Source organism: Copadichromis virginalis, linkage group LG5, assembly GCF_057382275.1.
Source record: "Copadichromis virginalis isolate Kocher_CV1m ecotype Utaka linkage group LG5, C_Virginalis_male_GT1.1, whole genome shotgun sequence".
NCBI lineage: Eukaryota > Metazoa > Chordata > Actinopteri > Cichliformes > Cichlidae > Copadichromis > Copadichromis virginalis.
In genome coordinates this window covers 18545210-18564388 of record NC_140622.1, presented here as the reverse complement: position 1 = coordinate 18564388, position 19179 = coordinate 18545210, and the positions used below count along the sequence as shown (strand labels likewise).

General features: G+C 39.5%; 1 protein-coding gene across 1 annotated transcript in view; it reads right to left on the bottom strand.

Moving 5' to 3' along the window:
- Positions 1-19179, bottom strand: part of mapkapk2a (MAPK activated protein kinase 2a) — a 36685-nt gene that overhangs the window by 12883 nt on the left and 4623 nt on the right. The window contains exon 2 of the mRNA XM_085456346.1: positions 3455-3594. Coding sequence (XP_085312472.1) covers positions 3455-3594 — 140 coding nt within the window. The remainder of the gene's footprint in view (positions 1-3454; positions 3595-19179) is intronic.

Here is a 19179-nt window from a genome sequence, read left to right as displayed (position 1 = left end):
AATACGAGGTTAGTTATTAATATACTGCAACAACATGGGAAAGAACAGCTGCGAGAAAATTCAACATTAATGAATCAATGTTACGGAAGTGGAGGAAGCGCAGTTTTTGGCTTTCCCCATATTTCAAAAGTGCTTCATCACTTTGCTATGACTGTCGCCCGGCATAATTTGCAGATGATAATGGTTGTAGCTGCTGCGATGCTTTCAACCAAAACAGGTGCAGCTTGATGACATCATCAACACGCGCTATCGCGGTATAGTCAAAATCTCTATCGTTGGCCAAATTTATATAGTTTCTATCGTATATCGTTTATATTGCCCACCCCTAGCTTACAGTGGGGCAAAAAAGTATTTAGTCAGCCACCGATTGTGCAAGTTCCCCCACCTAAAATGATGACAGAGGTCAGTAATTTGCACCAGAGGTACACTTCAACTGTGAGAGACAGAATGTGAAAAAAAAAAAAAAATCCATGAATCCACATGGTAGGATTTGTAAAGAATTTATTCGTAAATCAGGGTGGAAAATAAGTATTTGGTCAATAACAAAAATACAACTCAATACTTTGTAACATAACCTTTGTTGGCAATAACAGAGGTCAAACGTTTACTATAGGTCTTTACCAGGTTTGCACACACAGTAGCTGGTATTTTGGCCCATTCCTCCATGCAGATCTTCTCGAGAGCAGTGATGTTTTGGGGCTGTCGCTGAGCAACACGGACTTTCAACTCCCGCCACAGATTTTCTATGGGGTTGAGGTCTGGAGACTGGCTAGGCCACTCCAGGACTTTCAAATGCTTCTTACGGAGCCACTCCTTTGTTGCCCGGGCGGTGTGTTTTGGATCATTGTCATGTTGGAAGACCCAGCCTCATTTCATCTTCAAAGTTCTCACTGATGGAAGGAGGTTTTGGCTCAAAATCTCACGATACATGGCCCCATTCATTCTGTCCTTAACACGGATCAGTCGTCCTGTCCCCTTGGCAGAAAAACAGCCCCATAGCATGATGTTTCCACCCCCATGCTTCACAGTAGGTATGGTGTTCTTGGGATGCAACTCAGTATTCTTCTTCCTCCAAACACGACGAGTTGAGTTTATACCAAAAAGTTCTACTTTGGTTTCATCTGACCACATGACATTCTCCCAATCCTCTGCTGTATCATCCATGTGCTCTCTGGCAAACTTCAGACGGGCCTGGACATGCACTGGCTTCAGCAGCGGAACACGTCTGGCACTGCGGGATTTGATTCCCTGCCGTTGTAGTGTGTTACTGATGGTGACCTTTGTTACTTTGGTCCCAGCTCTCTGCAGGTCATTCACCAGGTCCCCCCGTGTGGTTCTGGGATCTTTGCTCACCGTCCTCATGATCATTTTGACCCCACGGGATGAGATCTTGCGTGGAGCCCCAGATCGAGGGAGATTATCAGTGGTCTTGTATGTCTTCCATTTTCTCATGATTGCTCCCACAGTTGATTTTTTCACACCAAGCTGCTTGCCTATTGTAGATTCACTCTTCCCAGTCTGGTGCAGGTCTACAATACTTTTCCTGGTGTCCTTCGAAAGCTCTTTGGTCTTGGCCATGGCGGAGTTTGGAGTCTGACTTTTTGAGGCTGTGGACAGGTGTCTTTTATACAGATGATGAGTTCAAACAGGTGCCATTCATACAGGTAACGAGTGGGGGACAGAAAAGCTTCTTACAGAAGACGTTACAGGTCTGTGAGAGCCAGAGATTTTCCTTGTTTGAGGTGACCAAATACTTATTTTCCACCCTGATTTACGAATAAATTCTTTACAAATCCTACCATGTGAATTCATGGATTTTTTTTTCCACATTCTGTCTCTCACAGTTGAAGTGTACCTCTGGTGCAAATTACTGACCTCTGTCATCATTTTAAGTGGGGGAACTTGCACAATCGGTGGCTGACTAAATACTTTTTTGCCCCACTGTATATTGTTTTTTCTTCACAGTTCAGTCTTTTAGGTTATGATCTAATTGTTCTTCAGAAAAAGGTAAGTGCATTCAGAGTGCATCAGGAAGTTACCTTTCTTCCATGATCAGTGAAAGTGGTAAATATGCTTGCCTACTGGTCTGCATGCAGCTAGCTAGCTAGCCAGCACCAAAGATCCTTATTCAAAGTAATATGCAGAGAATGTATGACTATGTCAAGTGGTTAGATGCTCATTCTGCATGGTCGGGCAGGTCGAGGGGGAAGCAAGTCGACTGGGAAATGCATGGGTTCTTCCACCTGACGATTTTGATTTTGACTCTGAAGGGGAAGCCCCCCCCCACCAAAAAAAAAGTATCCAGAGAGTTAACACGTTTTCCAGCTCTTAGCCAGAGCACTATCAAATTCAAATCGAATTACTGCCCTGTTGCAGTCTTCTGAAAAGCTACAGTAAAACCCATCAATACCTGTTTGTTTGTCTGTGTGCACCAAGTTCAACAGTTTCTTGTACACTTGTGCATACAATGACGCTCATCTAATCTTAGCTGGCATCATGCTTGCATCTTTAGCAGTAATAACATAATTTTCTGCATGACTCCAGTCTTACAGAAAACAATTCAGTATGATATTGAGGAACACATTGTTGTTGAGGAACGTCTTTACAAGGTTGCTTCAGTTCATTGAGGTTTGTGGGTATTGTGTTTATGCACAGTTCTCTTAAGGTAAAGCCAAAGCATTTCAATCATGCAGAGGTCCTAACTTTCACTGGGACGTTGCAACACTATTTTCCTCCCAAGAGTTTCTGCTGTAGATTTGCTACGATACGTGGGGTCATTTTTTTCTTGCATGACTCAATTTGGGCAAATGGTCACACATTTGGGTGCCACAGTAGCATGGTGGTGACTCTATGTCTTAACTTAAATCTGAGCAGGTTTATTTTAATATAAAATGATACAACTGAGAAACAGTTTGTGCAAAAGAACTCAGGCAAGTAATTTTGCAACAGTACATTTTTAAAAGGACAGTGACGACAGAGAAATGGGATATTTAGCTACTATAAACAAAACTGAAGGCAGACACACAAGGATCAACTGAATGTGGCAGCAGTAAAGGCTTGGGAAAGAATCTGAAGGGAAACATAGCATTTAGTCATGGCCATGAGTTCTAAACTTAAAGAACGAGAAAAAGCATTACTAAAATCCAATTAATTACAATGAACCTCAAATTCAGAATTTTACTAGTTTGTTCATTGAGTCTGACTTTTTTGATAATGTATACAAATTGCTGTGTATCAAACTGTCAGTGGAACAATTCTGACTGATTCAAAATCTACTTGGACAGTGTACAGAGTCAAATCTGTAAAGCCTGTGTCACTGTCTAATTACTTATAGACCCAATTGCACATTTTCAGTGTGTGTGTGTGTGTGTGTGTGTGTGTGTGTGTGTGTGTGTGTGTGGGGGGGGGGGGGGGGGGGGAGGGGGGGGCGCGCACCCCAAAACTGTATACTCACCATTCCATAACGATAAGCAGACACTTTTTGCCCTGATAGAGGTTCTCATAAACATCGATGATACGCACAATGTGGTCACAAGGTGATGCCCTCCAGTGAAGCTCCACTTCCCTGCGGGCTTTGGCACAATCCTGTAGCATCTGAGTAGAACAACAAAGAGGGACATTGAGGTTAATAACAATAAGAATAACAATGAGAAATTAACAGGCTTTAGGAAGAAACTGGAGTCCATGTTATATTAAAATTATCAGGTGTATATTAAAGTTTGTTTGTTTTTTTAAATTGGAGTAGAGAATAAAAAGTTTGAATTTGCAGACCAACTGAATGCCTCCAATTCACATCAATACCAACCATTAAGAGTGCAGTGCTGCCATCAGGTGACAAAAATCATGAACCATTCCATTTTCCATTCATGTGAAAGTGGCACCCTCTGTTGGTTACACCTGGTCAATGCACCATTCAACATTATAAGCCATTGAAACAATATACAGTAAATGCAATGGACTGGAATCTATAACATACCTAGGCGTCTCATTCAACCAGTAATACACAATCATGCAATGCCTTTAACTCTACCTAAGCACTTTGCCTAACATTCAAAGACACTCCGATGGATTCATGGAGGGCAACTGGGGATTCAGTAAAATGCCCAAGGATAGTTCAACACATGGACAGGAGGAGCTAGGGATCAATCAACTGACCTTGGTAGACGACATGCACATTCAGCTGGTATGTAATATTCTGTTTATTCTATTATTCAATACTGCTACATTATGATCACATGTAATTAAACTTAGCAAAGAGTGTAAATGTAAGTTAAAGGAAAGGGTCAGGGTGTTATGACCCTGCCCATTGTAAATAACACATTAAAACGCCTACGAGATTGACACAGGAAACCAGCCGATTCTGTTACACTAGTAAAAATAGTTCTTTAGACAAATAAGGACCTGAAGGTCTAAAATATAAGCTCCTGCCTTTCTTAAATAGCAAATAAAGGAAAATAGATTAATATACCAAGCAGGAAAACATAAACTACACTTTTCAAAATGTCTCTAGAGAATTGTTTGTTTTTTTAACTCAGTTGCACTGCTGATAGAAGTGCATGACTACATGCTTTTATTTACAAATTTAATTAAAAGATAATTAATGTAGCCCCACAACCTTAAAATATCTTTGTCAGCCCACAGAAAGAATTCTGCCATGTAGCTTAGCCAATGAGCCGCCGTCTGTTTATTTTGTTGTGTATTACATTCCAGCTCTCTCACCCACCCACCCACCCACCCACCCACACACACACACAGACACAGTTTAGTTCCAGCTGGAGTGTCCAGTCTGTTGGCTGAGCATCATTACATTTACATACATGATAACCTCGTTCCCTTGAAATACCAGGAAAACAAGAAATTAAGCAAAGTGTTAAAAAACAGTTTCAGTCATATCATCTATACCCTACCTTTATAAAGCATTCTGTCCTTATCATACAATGAAAGTAAATTCTTATTTGCCTTATGTACAAACTTTCTTCAACCTTTAGTCAGACCATCAGTAACATCAGTCTAAATAATGTTTTCTCTGGATTGGAGTTCAAAAACAGCATTAGTATTAAATGCTTCCGACCCAAATCAGTAATAGCTCTGAGTTAGATTTTTCAACAAATCACCACCTAAGGGTACATTTAAAAAACACAATTTTAACATGACAAAATACACTTAACCATGTACAGGCTATTAGACTAATGTCAGTGACAGTGCTGCATCAGATGATCTGGCCTCCATAATTGTCTAACTTAACCCAAACTGAGACGGTTAGGTTGAACTGGAGTATGCTGACCACATGAGGGAACCACCTAAAGAAATTCCAGGCAACTATCATGAAGCTGGCCAAGAGAATGCTAAGTATGCACGAGCTTGTTATCAGTATAAGGGGGAGATGTGCGAGGAATTGAAAATTCCACTTTTCCACTACACTTTTTGACTTCCTACCCATATCCAAATGCTTTATGTTTTGTTTTAATGTCACCACTGCTTTCCAGTGGGAAAACAGGGAAAAACAAAAGAGTCAATGTGTCAAAACCTTTCACTGGAATGTCCCTGCATGGTACAAAACACATGGATTGTTAAGGTGAGAATCAAATGTCTTAGGGCTCACTGACCATTAAAAAGTGACAGTGTTACCCAGGAGTAGTATGGTGTGATGTATGAGTCCACTTTATGTCAACACTGAACTCACAGGACAGTTCAACCACCCTTTGCAACAGAACAAACAAGGGTGGGTCTTACTTCCTTCGTCAAAAAAGGAACGAGTCTATGGATACACACAGGCATGAAGGGAACAGAAGCTTCTGTGACATAACAGTTGATATTTTGTGCACATCTTGTGAATCAATTAAAAAAATGGATTTTGAAAATTAAAAATCCACGGTGCAGCGTGGCACATTATTACATGTCCTTCATCCTGACAGCAGGCTGTACAATCTACACATTTGAAATATAAAAAAAAAAATTAATGAAATACAAAAAATAAAAAGTAGCTCACTGCTGGTTTACTTCACTTGTGAGAGACTATGCATAATAACACGACCGTCACAGGAGGAAGAGATCCACTGTATCAGAATTAGTCAGCAGCCAGTTTCTACCTGGAGTCTGGGAAGGCGGGAACAATAGGTAATATAAACTACAAACATACCCCAGCTCCTAGATACAAATAAAATGGAACAAACAAACATACGCAAAAAAACAGCCCAATACCTTAAACACATAAAACAAGGACATATACACATATATGCTCCCCATTCAGTATATAAAATTACTATAGACCATTTTATAATACATCTCGCATATTTAACAAATTAGTGTTGCTGTCTTGTCTTTGTGTCTGTTCATGTAGGCATTTGTAGAGTGAATGATTTTGGGTATGCAACCTTCAAAGGCAGGCTTACAAAAACAGTACACAGCCAGACGGTGACGATGCTATGCGTAGGTCAAATGCTGTTGAAAGCAGAGTTCAGTACAAAGGGGAAGAGGTGCAAAAAAAAAAAAAAAGAGAAAAAAAAAAAAGGGATAAAAGATCAAAAAAAGCAGCCTAAAACACAGACAGCTGCTGCAGTAGACAGACCAAACCAACTCCCTTAGTTCAGTACATTCTGTGATTCAATTAATTACCGAATACACTGTAATATCTCTCTGGACAGAACAAGTACAATAACAAAGTGTGAGTTACACTGGGAACACGTTAGTGCACCAGCTGTTTTCCATCAGTAAGAGTATGCTAATGGAGTAGGCCTTAAACACTGCAATAGTTATTTACATGAAATGTGTTCATTTTAAACTCTAAAACACTAAACATTTTAAATATCGGTCACAACCTGGGACTCACCCTGTAAGGGGAAACAACAAAACAGTCCGATATTGTGGCAATGTTTTTAAATTTGGTATTATTTATTAATTATTTCTAGATATTAGCCCTCTGGTCTTTTGTCCACCCTCACTAATAATAGTTAACACTAGAAAGAGAGCAAGAGTTACAGTTTTTGTGACTGAGAATGACTGAATTATTGTTACACTGACTATTATACTACTACTACTACTACTATTATTATTATTATCATCATCATTATTATCATCATTATTATTATTATTATGTTGTCCAATTGTAAAAGCACAATTTAATTAAAGACTGGTGTGCATGCATGTACTGGAAACAAAACTATTGTATGAAACACTCACACCACATCTTTAAGTATATGGGCACAGATGAACATGCTCCTGTCACCTTTCAGCTGATGCATTACTGCATTGCAACCCCCCTCCAATCTGCTGGTAGCCCTTTGAGACCGAAGCTTGTGGAGAGAAGGAGGGATATGTGGAAGACAGATGGACACACAATACACTTCCTTTAGCCGGCACAAAAGCTCCCCTGCCCAGAGCAGGACAGTGGGAGGTGGGATGGGGTTACGCTAAAGGAAGTAACCATCCTCCACCTGCTATTCCTGAGCCAAGGAAAAGCCCAGGGCTGATTAGAGTGAGACCAGAGGGTGGTAGGGAAGTGAAATTCAGTGGAGAGGCGATAGGTTAAGCTAGGCTCAATTAGAAAAACAAAAAAGGGTTAAACAACACTGTAGCAGTAGACTTGCTTCTGTATGTGACTTTTTCCTTTTGTGGGCTCAGTGAAGCACCAAACATGTTTGTGCGTTAATAGGACATGATCTGATTAAAGACATCTGTTAAGTCTCAAAATACAATCACATCTGTTGTTGTGTGTCTGCACACTGTCATGAAATCATGTTTTGCACATCTATGTAATTAGATTCGTACATCTGTACGTTTACTAACATTTCAATAAGCAGTCTCCAATACTCCTGTTTAATACAGATACAAAGGCGTACAATTTTGCAGTCAGTACAATAAAAAGTTCATTTCTTCAGCTAAATACAAACAGAATTTTATAGCGTGACTGCATGTCAAGACAAAGCAAAGATCCAAATTCACCCTGCACAGTGCAAATTAGACATCCATGGGTGAATACTGTTTGTAGTTGGGTGAAATGTTTGTACATGGAGAGATATACAAAGGTAAGAGTAAGGTGGGCTAATTGAGAGCGAAAACAAAGGCCTCAAATTCCCAGTGAGTTCTATAGGTCTGTCACTCTGAGCTAGAAAACACATAAAAAAATAATAATGCAGCTTGTTCATGCGTAGCCCTGTGACGGACAGACAATCTGTCCAAGATGTGCTCTGCCTCTGGTCCTGTGACAGCTGGTTAAAGCTAACATTTGCACAGAACATACTGTTTGTGGCAAGTAAACACAGTTTTCAACTGTGGCACTTGAGGTGAGAATTTGTTTAATTTAAAAAACTAAATCTACGTTTTGAATGTCTCACCAGTGACCAAACAGCACTGTGAAGTTCTGTCAATAATAATGACTGTGAACCTAGCAGGACAGATGGCTTAAAGCATTTCAATTCATGAAAAAGAACAAGTGGCTTGTTAAAAGAAGGAAATGAGACAGGACTATGTCTCTATGACAAAAAACACCAAGTTGTCTCACTTCCCAATATAGACTGGAAGATGGAGGGGTTTTTTTGTTTGTTTGTTTGTTTTTTAAAATAGAAGCAGCTGAGTTGGGACAGATGAAAACCGTTTCAGGCAGTGGATGGAATTATTATAGAAGTGAAATAGTGAAATAGAGACTAATGACATTTAGCAACATTTTGACTATAACCCTTCCTTTTAGCTAGCCTCAGTACCGCCTCCCTTTGGCCACCCTGTGATTCATTGTGTAAATCCCCACCTGCACTTGTGGCTTTACTATATAAATACAAGCAAAGTGGCGTGTTATCAAGTGCTTTCAAATGACAGCAGGCCAACAATGTGACCAGTTCCCGGTTAGTCACAGGTGTGAGTGTGTGAGAGTGTTTTCAGACAGACAAACTAAGATGTTTAGCAGGACAAGTTCCCAGAACAGTTAAGCTATAAGGAAGTTCCACTCTTTTGCATATTAAGGATCCTTAAGAGTTCAGCAGTTTTATTTTGTTTCACAATTTCAAAATAAAGTTGCACAACAGCAACTTTTGCTTTTAAATGACTATAACTAGCTTCAAATCTGTGAATTACTAGAGTGTTGTGTCACAACTGACACAAAAGCAACAGATCTATGTGATATGTTGCATGAATGAACTCTGAGCAAGAGAAACCACTCACTTCCCGTTACTGTTAACACCATTCAGCACTATTTAACCATGCTGCTTCCATATTAGGAACTGATCATAAGACCCGAGCAGAAAATAATACATGAAGAAAGAACAAAAAAGTGAGGATGAATACATAAAATATGCCTAATTATGTTACATGAAAAAACTAAGAACTTGCAAGTACACAGAAACAGGGGCTAATTTAGTTTCACAAAGTACTGCATCAACTTGGAAATTACTCTGTCACATCTACAGTTGCCTACCTACATCTGGGACCATCTTTCACAACCACAATACCACATCCTTCCAAAAGCACTTCCCTCCACAGAAAGAAATGCAAGAAAAAGACATGGTCAGTATGTGTGGGTGGTTTCAGTTGAAATTTAGTTATTTATTCACAGGGGCCACATTCACAAAGAAGAGATGCACCATACCTCATTTATCTACTAGTCAAGCAACATCTACATCTTTGGGTGGTTACTACACTCGATCACAGACAACATAACTGATTAAATCATATTAGGCCAAAGAAGCTTAAACCCCTGAAATGTTTATGAGGCTTGAGCTAATCTCTTTGTTTGTGGCAAATGTCAAACACATTTTTGGGGGTAAATATGCCACCATTTTGACAGCAATAAAGATTTAAATAATGCTATGATACAGATCCCACTTGTCACTCAGCCTGTGACCTTCAGACTAAACACAAAACAAGCACAAAGAGTAGACAATGGTCTTTCTTCTTAACCTCCTGGCGTCCACATATGTGGAGATCACATTTTGGGTTGTCTAGACCAAAATGCCAATAACTAGTGAGTAACAAAACCCCAAAAGGTTTTGTTTCAGCGTCATACCTATGATCTGCGTCATTGTAGCTACTGACTGAATAAGTAAACAGTTGGCTCTCTGCCCACAGATAAAAGGTACATATACACACTGAGTTATAACATCAAGTCAGTTCATTTTATTCTTGCTGTCCAGACATTCCCCTTTTCCTTTCACTCTTTAAAAATGAAAAACATTACTGTCTTTCAGTTTCACACTACCTTCAAAGCAGAGTTTCAGTGGATCAATGTGCCTGTTAGCGAAATTATGTGTTCTAAGAGTGAAAAACATTTTTAGCCAGAAGTTTGGTACATCTGGTATCTGATGGCAAAATGAAAAGAATACTTTTAGAGATTTAAGGATTAAATTATTGAGTAATACATTCTGTTTAACTCACTTTCCACAGCAAATCAGTGATGACTAAATGTATGCTGAAAGCAGGGGGATTTCAATCTTGCTTAAGCAGGTAATCAGATGCATAATGGAAGTAGCTCATCATCAAGCAATGAAAAGAGAGAGAGGAGATGGCAAACTCATAGGGGAAAATCATAAGGGTAGAGAAATAACTCAAAGGAGACCAAAAAAGAACCTCTTCCTTCCTCCCCGTCCTTCCTTTTCCTGCCATCTCATGATTAACGGGTGAGCAGTTTTTCCTCCATCAGTGATAATACTTAATCAGACCCCTTACCAGCATAAAGTCACAAGAAATTATGATGTTAGACTTTTTGTTAGCCGTTTCAAAAAACACTACTTTTAAAGCACCATTTAGACAGGTTTCCTCTGCTCTGTAGTCCAAGTGAAATTGTGGAAATGCAAACCACAAAAACACACATTTAAACTGCCTAAGATCACCACTTCCTCTTTTCTTAAACAGACCTTGACAGGTGTTTACTTCACTTGAATAAGTCAAGCATTTTTTTTCCTTTTTACCTCAGAAGGGACAACTGTTGGAACAACTCTGAAAATGTGACCAGAGGATTTAGTTTCTCTGTCTACTGTCATTTTCACACAATGTCAAGAGAATCAGTTTGGGATATTGCTCAAAGTTGCTATTTCTGATGCAGAAAGAGGAAGCTCGCCTCTCACTACAAGAAATACTGCAATACACAGACGATGTCCAAGTGACAGTTACCTGCACTACTCACACATTGCCACATCACGCTGACTTCATACTAGGAAGCTGACAATTTAGAGACAGAAAGCATTAGGAATAAAATTCAGTTCATGTGGAAAGTGCTTAAACACCTTAAAAATGCACAGTACAGGGAGTTCCTTTCCAGATACGAACAAACTTCAGAGGGATATCTTCTTTTGAAAACATACTGTTAATTTCACATTTGTGGGTCAACATTATGCGAACATCCTAGTCTAGTGAAAATACTTGACTACAGCAAGATGACTGCTTTCTTCCAAAACAGAAAATATAGTTATAATAATATATGATAGACCCACACAGAATAAATAAATTATAAAAGCCATTGGTGATGTATTAATTCCAGAAATCGCTACAGTTTCCAAAATATCTCTGCTCATTCTAAGCCCATATAGTCTAGAAGGCCTAAAGCCCTCTCAGCCTTGTTCTGCATTCCCTTTTATGGTTTTGTTAGTTTGTTAGTGTTCATCTAACATCATTTATTTGTCTTTATTTAAATAATATACAAACTGCAGCCAACTACAATCACATAACACTAAAGTATGTCACTAAAATAACCCTTCTGTCAACCAAACAGGCTTCACTGTAAACTTCACTTCCAGCTGGAACACAGTTCAGTCATAATGTATAACAAGCCTATATAAACAGGCACAATCCTCTGTGATCTAAAAAATAAATGTACCCGGCTAGATCCTACAGGTTTAAACCTCTAAAGTGCCTGCTGTATTCAACCTCTTTAGTTACTGTGAAGACACCACTGAAATTGCACAGCAAGGAGTCCTGACACTGAAGTCCATTTTTTACCACACATTAGAGAAAGAGAAAAAAAATGATAGCAGTAAAACTGAAAAACCGTGTAGCATTCTGGCATCAAGCAAGTCTAATGAATGCCTTATCCCATTAGGACTGTATGGAGGCATTTCATTTTCTTATCTGTGTCATCTAACAACTTCACAAATAAAACCCTTTGTGTTTCGATTAAAATGTGACGTTGAATTTAAGCGCTTCCAATAACCTGCTTGCTTGTCAGCATTAAAATGCAGGCATTGTAAGACAACACCTGCAATGCTTCACACCTTGTAAGGGTTCGCCTGTGTTACGACACTTTAAAGATAAACCAATTCGTGCCCGTTTTACGGTACAGCAGATGCATCCATTAGGTATTTGCCTATGGAGAGGTACTGTCAATGTATACAAACATGGGGGCAAATACCAGTTGGCTAAAAAGTGGGCCGAAATAGGGAAGGGTACAACAGGCTTCTCCTATTCCAGTGACCTCCAGAACGAAGCCTGTTGCTTCCATCAACAAACAAAATTTCAATTTGATAAGCAAAGACAGTGACTGCAGTGGACACAATTCATAGTTTTTAAACACTTGTTCTCACTTCTCTTTTTATGCTATAATTCGCCCTTTTCAACACCACAAGCACAAGTAGCCTGCGGACCCGGTTGCACCACATATTTTGAACACTGCCTCCAAGAAACGCTCAAACAAGGACACACAACACTGTCTCCCACAAAAGTTAAGAAGTCAAAGCTAGTGTTTCTGTGTGACAAACTATATTAAGCACAATACATCAGAAGGTTGCAACTGACTATTTAAGGGACTCTAGGGCTGCACGATTAATCGTTAGAAAAATCGCGATATCGATTCATACTTATGTGCGATCTCATTTCCAAATGACAACGATTTTTAAAAAAGACGACCACGATTGTACCGCATTTTGATCCGGGACGTAATCTGCATGAAAACAAGCGCTCACTCTTCCTGCTCAACAAATGACAAGGGCGGAGCCTTATACCACGTGATACAGAAGCTGGCTGCTAAAATTAGCAGGGAAAAAACAACGGAGAGCACGTCAGGGATGACGAGAAAGTGACAGGAGAAAATCAGTCCCGGTCAACCACCCAAGCATCAATAACGGGAACCTTATACAGCGCTTCCCTATACCCGTCGAACTCCCGCAGGCACAAAGAAATTACAGAGGCTATTACTTATCACCTGACCAAAGATATGGCTCCCATCAACACTGTACAAAACAAGGGATTTAGGAAAATGATCAACACCCTAGACAAACGCTACACAGTGCCGTCCCACAACTATTTTTCTATTGTTGCACTACCTGCTCTATACACGCAGTGTCGAGCAACGGTGGAGACGGAATTTCAAGCAGTACAACATTTTGCGGCAACAACAAAACGTGAGACATTTGTTGTTTTTATGTTTATTCATTGTTTTTATGTTCAGTCTCAACTGTTACGAAGTTGATGTGCAGTTAATAAGTGCAATAAATATTTATACTGGAAAAGAAAATCGTGAGAGAATCGTGATCTCAATTCTAAGCCAAAAAAATCGTGATTCTCATTTTATGCAAAATCGTGCAGCCCTAAGGGACTCCACTTCTTTATCACAGTATCTCTTGCATGCACAGCTGAATAATCATGACTTTTTCATCTGTATTATTACCATAAAACCTGGTTCAAGAAAACATTTTACAAGGTGACGCCACTGTGGGAGATGTCGGCAGAGTCCTGAGGGTGGGGGTGGTGGTTGGGGCTAGGGCTGGGTATCGTCCCTAATTTCTATAATCAATTTGACTCCGATTCACAGGGTCCCGATTCAATTCGTTTCCATTCCATTTTGATCCAGTCAGAAATATTATAATTATGATAATTTATCAGTACATATCCACATTTTTATATCTATGTATAAAAACAAAGCTGACACTTGTGAGACTTCATCAGAGGTGTAAGCATCACAGCAGATGCAAAGATTATATGACCGCCTTAAAGATATTCTGCAGTAGATCAAAAACGCAAGAAAACCATGAATCAACATGTGAAAATTACCCGATACGGCTGAAGTGAAGCAGAGCAAAGTTACAGAGGTTTTATTAGAGGCGCAGCTAAGAGTTTTGCAATTTGGCGTAATTTTCAAAAAAATTTGGCTTCTACCAGTCGGAGGTCATTTTTGAGAAGAAAAAACACAAAAATCAGCAGCCGACAGTGCTGTACACAACAGTTGACTGGTGCGTAATAAGCAAGCGAATAATGCAGAAAACAGATTTGAGATGGGAAACGGTTCTTGTACACAGAGAGAGAGAGAGAGAGAGAGAGAGAGAGCAGTGCAGGAAGTTTGATTTTAATCGTGCTGGAAGCAGAAAGCAAAAGTAACAGGGAATTAATGACAATGTTTATCAAACATGAAACCTAGATTTGATCTTTTGCTGCTGGTTCAGTGAATTTAGGTGAAAGACTGACAAAACCTGCAGCTTCACAATCTGTGACATCTCGGCTTTCAGCTCCTGTGTAGGGTGAACGATCCGCGCTTTGTGTTTACGTCTTCGTGCGGAATCCGTTTACCTGCGCTCATTTGCAGTTTTAGCTGTTCGGCAGTTGTTGAAATAGTTTTGTGAGCTTTAAACTGAGATTCTGGCGTTTCTGAAAAAATACATTTATATTTAAAAATCGATTCAGGATTTAATGAATCGATATTGCTTTATTCAATTCAAAATCGATTAGAATTGGAAAATCAATTTTTTTTAAACCAACTCCTAGTGGGGGCTCAGGGGTCTTATGGAAGAAATAAAAAGTAGCCTTTTACAATAATTATTACTGTTTGAGTCTATGAAATTAGACAGGCAGCTAACAAAGCCATCTGTCCAGATGCTAAAACATAAGAATATTTATGTGGAAGCATATTTATGTTGTCATTCAAACAGTGTACAAAGATTAGGTAAAATCTTCACTAACTTTCCTGTAGCTGTGATACATAAACAGCAAATCCCCCCAACTTCTGTCTCCGGTTAGGAGAGAGAACAAGTGTTCTGTGCAAACGTTATCTTTCATCACTGCTATTTGTTCTTCCATTTTAGGGGCTTCTTTGCAGCAACATGTCTTCTAATCCAATTTTTCAATTGCATTTTATCAGTGAGGTCCTAACAACAGTTTTGACTTTGTACTATCAACAATATAATATTAATTAAGCCATCTGTCACTTTCTGCAGCTATTTCTGGCAAATATTTTTAAATATACAAGTTCATATCAGGGGAAGGACTGCTTTGCTGATGGAAATTCGGGGTTGGCAACATGACCAAAAAGGGAAAATCTACATGGCACCCCATATCTTAGGTTATGAGCCGCAAAGTGCTGCCAGTTGTAATGTGCCTTGGCAGAGATTTTGTAGGTCTCTGAAACTAATACATATTCCCCCATTTGGCGTTTTGATGATGGTGTACAGTACTGTTGAATATGCAACTCCAAAATTTCCAATAGGACTTCAGTTGGGTTGAGATCTAGTGTCTGACAATGTAATTTTCATCAACCACTTAGTGACTCCCCACCTTGTGCATTGTCGCCCTCGGAGGGACTCAAATCAGGATGAAAATATTTCATTGTAAGATAAAAGTGATTCCTCAGAAACTCTTTGTACTGATGTGCACCAACACCTAAAATTATAAGGCTGCGAGGTCACCTGAATTTAGGAGACAAGTGTTCAGATTTTATAACTTCAGTCATTTTAGTGAACCTAATGTGTGCAGTTAAGAAATTTGTTGTGTTGTGATTAAAAGGATAAAAATGATCCACTGTTGACAGCCTCTTGGACACGATCTCGAGTCTGACGATAACAAACGCTAAAGAAAAACCCCATATTGGCCCCTAAAAAGTTGATTGCATTAGCAGATGCAGTATGACTTAGGCACTGTGGATGTGCATGGACAATGGGGTAGTGGTAGATGCAAAAGACAGGGTTTATTATTGCCCGGTAATAAACACACCCATACCACACCATAATTACTAAGGGCTAACCCCTCCCACGTGAACCAGTCTAAAATTAAATGACCCTACCACCCACCTTCAAACTAAAACTGTTGCTCCACATGATTACACTCAGACGTCAACAACCTTTACAGCTGGCATATCAAATGAGATGTGATAATACTGCGTGCCATAAAACATTCTCAATGTAGCGGCAGTAAAAAGAAAAAGAGATAAAAAACATCTAAAAAGGATGCATTCAAGCCACTATATCCAACAGAAGAAAAAGACATCTAAATAGTCAGCTTGTACACAGTAACAAAAAAGAAAAACACCAAACTGCAGCATCTTTGTCATTCAAGCAATCACATGACCCAACCTCCCTTAAGTTTTGCATAAGGTCCATGTTTTTCAATCGGGCATTTACAGCATTGAACACAGTAACAAAATAGCAAAATTTCCCAGCACCTAGACCAGAATAATGAACACTCAGGACTGAAGGAATCGGGCAAAGTAAATTATAGCGCATGCAGGTAGGAGGAGGGGGGGGGGGGGGGGGGGGGATTCCTTTTGGCGTCTTATGTGTATCAACTTCACTTAGTTCAGACTTGTATATTTAGTTGGAGAGATGCCACAAAACAGGGTTTGCTCAGTGTGATTCATTTTAGATTCAGACAACTCTCAACACAGGAATGCTTGAAGATTCAAAACAATTATATTAATGTGCAATAATGGCAACTACTCAACTTCACCAAGTGACCAGAGTCAGGAGATGCAGCAGCAGTTGCTTTATTTATTATACCTCATATTGGATTAGGATCATAGTCACAGTTTGAGAATTACAATTTTAGGGTTTTTTGAAGTGTTATGGAAACAATATTCTTATTCTTACAATTTTATCTTATTCTTATATTGTTTCTAGGTGAAACACGGTTCTGGAACCTGTCTTTGGGAGCTCGGGGTGCCATGTTTAAAGGATCCCTGAGTGGACTGTGCTGAACGCCCTGATTCACAGAAACTTGGATGAAGCGTTAGTGTTAAGCAAACAATTTCTCATTTCAAGTCATTTAAACTGATACCTACTTCTAAACCCAACCCAGCAGTTAATTTTCTGCAAGGCAGACAGTGTTCAGGAGTCTGCCTGTACCTCTGGATCAGTTTACTTACTAGACCAGGGGTATTAAACTAAAATTTGAGGAGGTCCAGTTGGAGAAAATCTTCTCAAGCAGAGGTCCGGGACATCATAATGTCTAACTTACGTTATGATTGTGATAGAGAAGCAACCTTTTTTTTTTTTTTTTAATTTATATCTGAACGTATGAACAATAGACTGTCAAATCAATGAAAATACAAGTTAAAACATTTCAACAAAATTTATTGTTAACACTGAAACACACAGTAGGCCTACATTAGAAATAGGGCTGCTGTTTAAAATGAATTAGAGAAAATAAATAAAATGGCTAAATTGTGCATCTTAAAACAAAGTGCTTAATTTCAGAAAAAAAAGTTTCCCTTTTTCTTTACATTTTACATCTCGACTAAACAGTCTCAATACATTTTCAACAGATAACCTCAAAACATTTTAACAATTTTACAGTTTCTCTTTCTTTCCCCCTTATATTCCACGTCCCAACTTTCTGTTGTTCAGTGAGAGAACTGAGCTTTAGTTCGCTCTACTAGGATTTTAAATCTGGGCTGGAATGGTGTCAGGGCCATTCTCATACACATGTGTAGGTGCTCATTGGTGATCCTGGAACGATATTTAGTTTTTATTATGTTCATTTTAGAGAAAGCTGCCTCACAGCTGTATGTGGAGCCAAACATGGCAGGTTCAGTTCTTCCAAACTGCTCTTTCAGGGCCACATCTGCTTGGAGATCAATTAGTTGCATTTGAAGAGGCCCAGCATTTGCCCACTTGAAGTGCTGTGTGACTTCCTTTGAGAACCCTCTGACATCAGTGATGGCAAATGGGTTCTTTATGAACATGGTGAGCTGCTGTCCAAAGCTGAAGCTATCAAAACGTTTGCTGAAGTTTTCAATCAGCTTATCAACAAAGTCAACAAAAGAGGACACATCTCTCTGTCCCTGAACCTGTTCCTTCACTGTTGGGAAGTGTGCATAGTCTCCTTGCAGGTCTTCTTTGAACACTTCAAGTTTCCTCTGAAAGCAGCGGACAGCTGTCATCAGTTCACAAATTGAATTGTCCTTGCCCTGCAGCTTCAAATTCAGTTCATTCAGGTGTGAAGTGATATCAACCAAAAAGGCCACAATATCCATGTTTTTCCCATCATTTAAAAAGAGAGAAAAGTTTGTTGCTTTTTGACTTTCCAGCTCTTCCAAGAAAGCTGCTACTTCACTTCTGATGGACCAAAATCGCTCCAATGCCCTGCCTTTGCTAAGCCATCTCACATTGTTGTGAAGCAGAAGATCATCAGCGTGTGCATCAACTTCTCTGAGAAATTCCCTGAGCATGCGATGCTGACAAGAAGAAGATGCCCTGAGAAAATTAATCATTTTCATCATTGTTTTCATCACCTCAGCATACTCGTCTGACAGGGTGGAGCATAACACTGACTGATGAATAATGCAATGATAAGAGATTAGCTCGGGATTGTCCTCTTTCATTCTTGCTACAGCTCCTTTCTCTCTCCCCATCATAGCAGGGGCTCCATCTGTGGTTATTGAAACCACTTGGTTTGGCTCTATTCCTCGCTTTGTTAACATTTCCTTAATGGCCAGGTAAATATCCTCTCCTCTTGTAGTGCTGTGAAGGGAAGTTACACCTAGCAGGTCTTCACAGAACTCTTTCTTATCATTGTTGAAGAACCTTACATAAACTAACAGCTGAGCATTGTCAGACACATCAGTGGACTCATCTACAGCCAAGCCTACACATGGTGTCTTATGAATAGCTTCTTCCAGCTGGGATAGCACATCCTGAGCTAATAATTCACTTCTCTTTGTGGCTGTTGATGCTGACATAGGTATTTGCTTTATTTTGTCATGAAGCTCTTCTTTTTGTTTACCCTCAAGTAATGTTTCTGCTACTGCACTCATGTACTCTTTGACAACACCTGCATCTGCAAAGGGCTTTTTGTGTTGACCTAAAATCCAAGCAACTCTGAGGGAACATTCATGAGCACGTTGTTGGGCGGTGAAAGAACTGGTTAAGATCCTTGTGGACTGATCATATTGGGCTCTGAGACTGCTAATTTTCTGGGACCTGAGTTCAGACTTGGGTGGGTATGATTGTTCAAAAGCTTTGTGCTTTGTCTCATAGTGGCGTTTGACATTGCCACTTT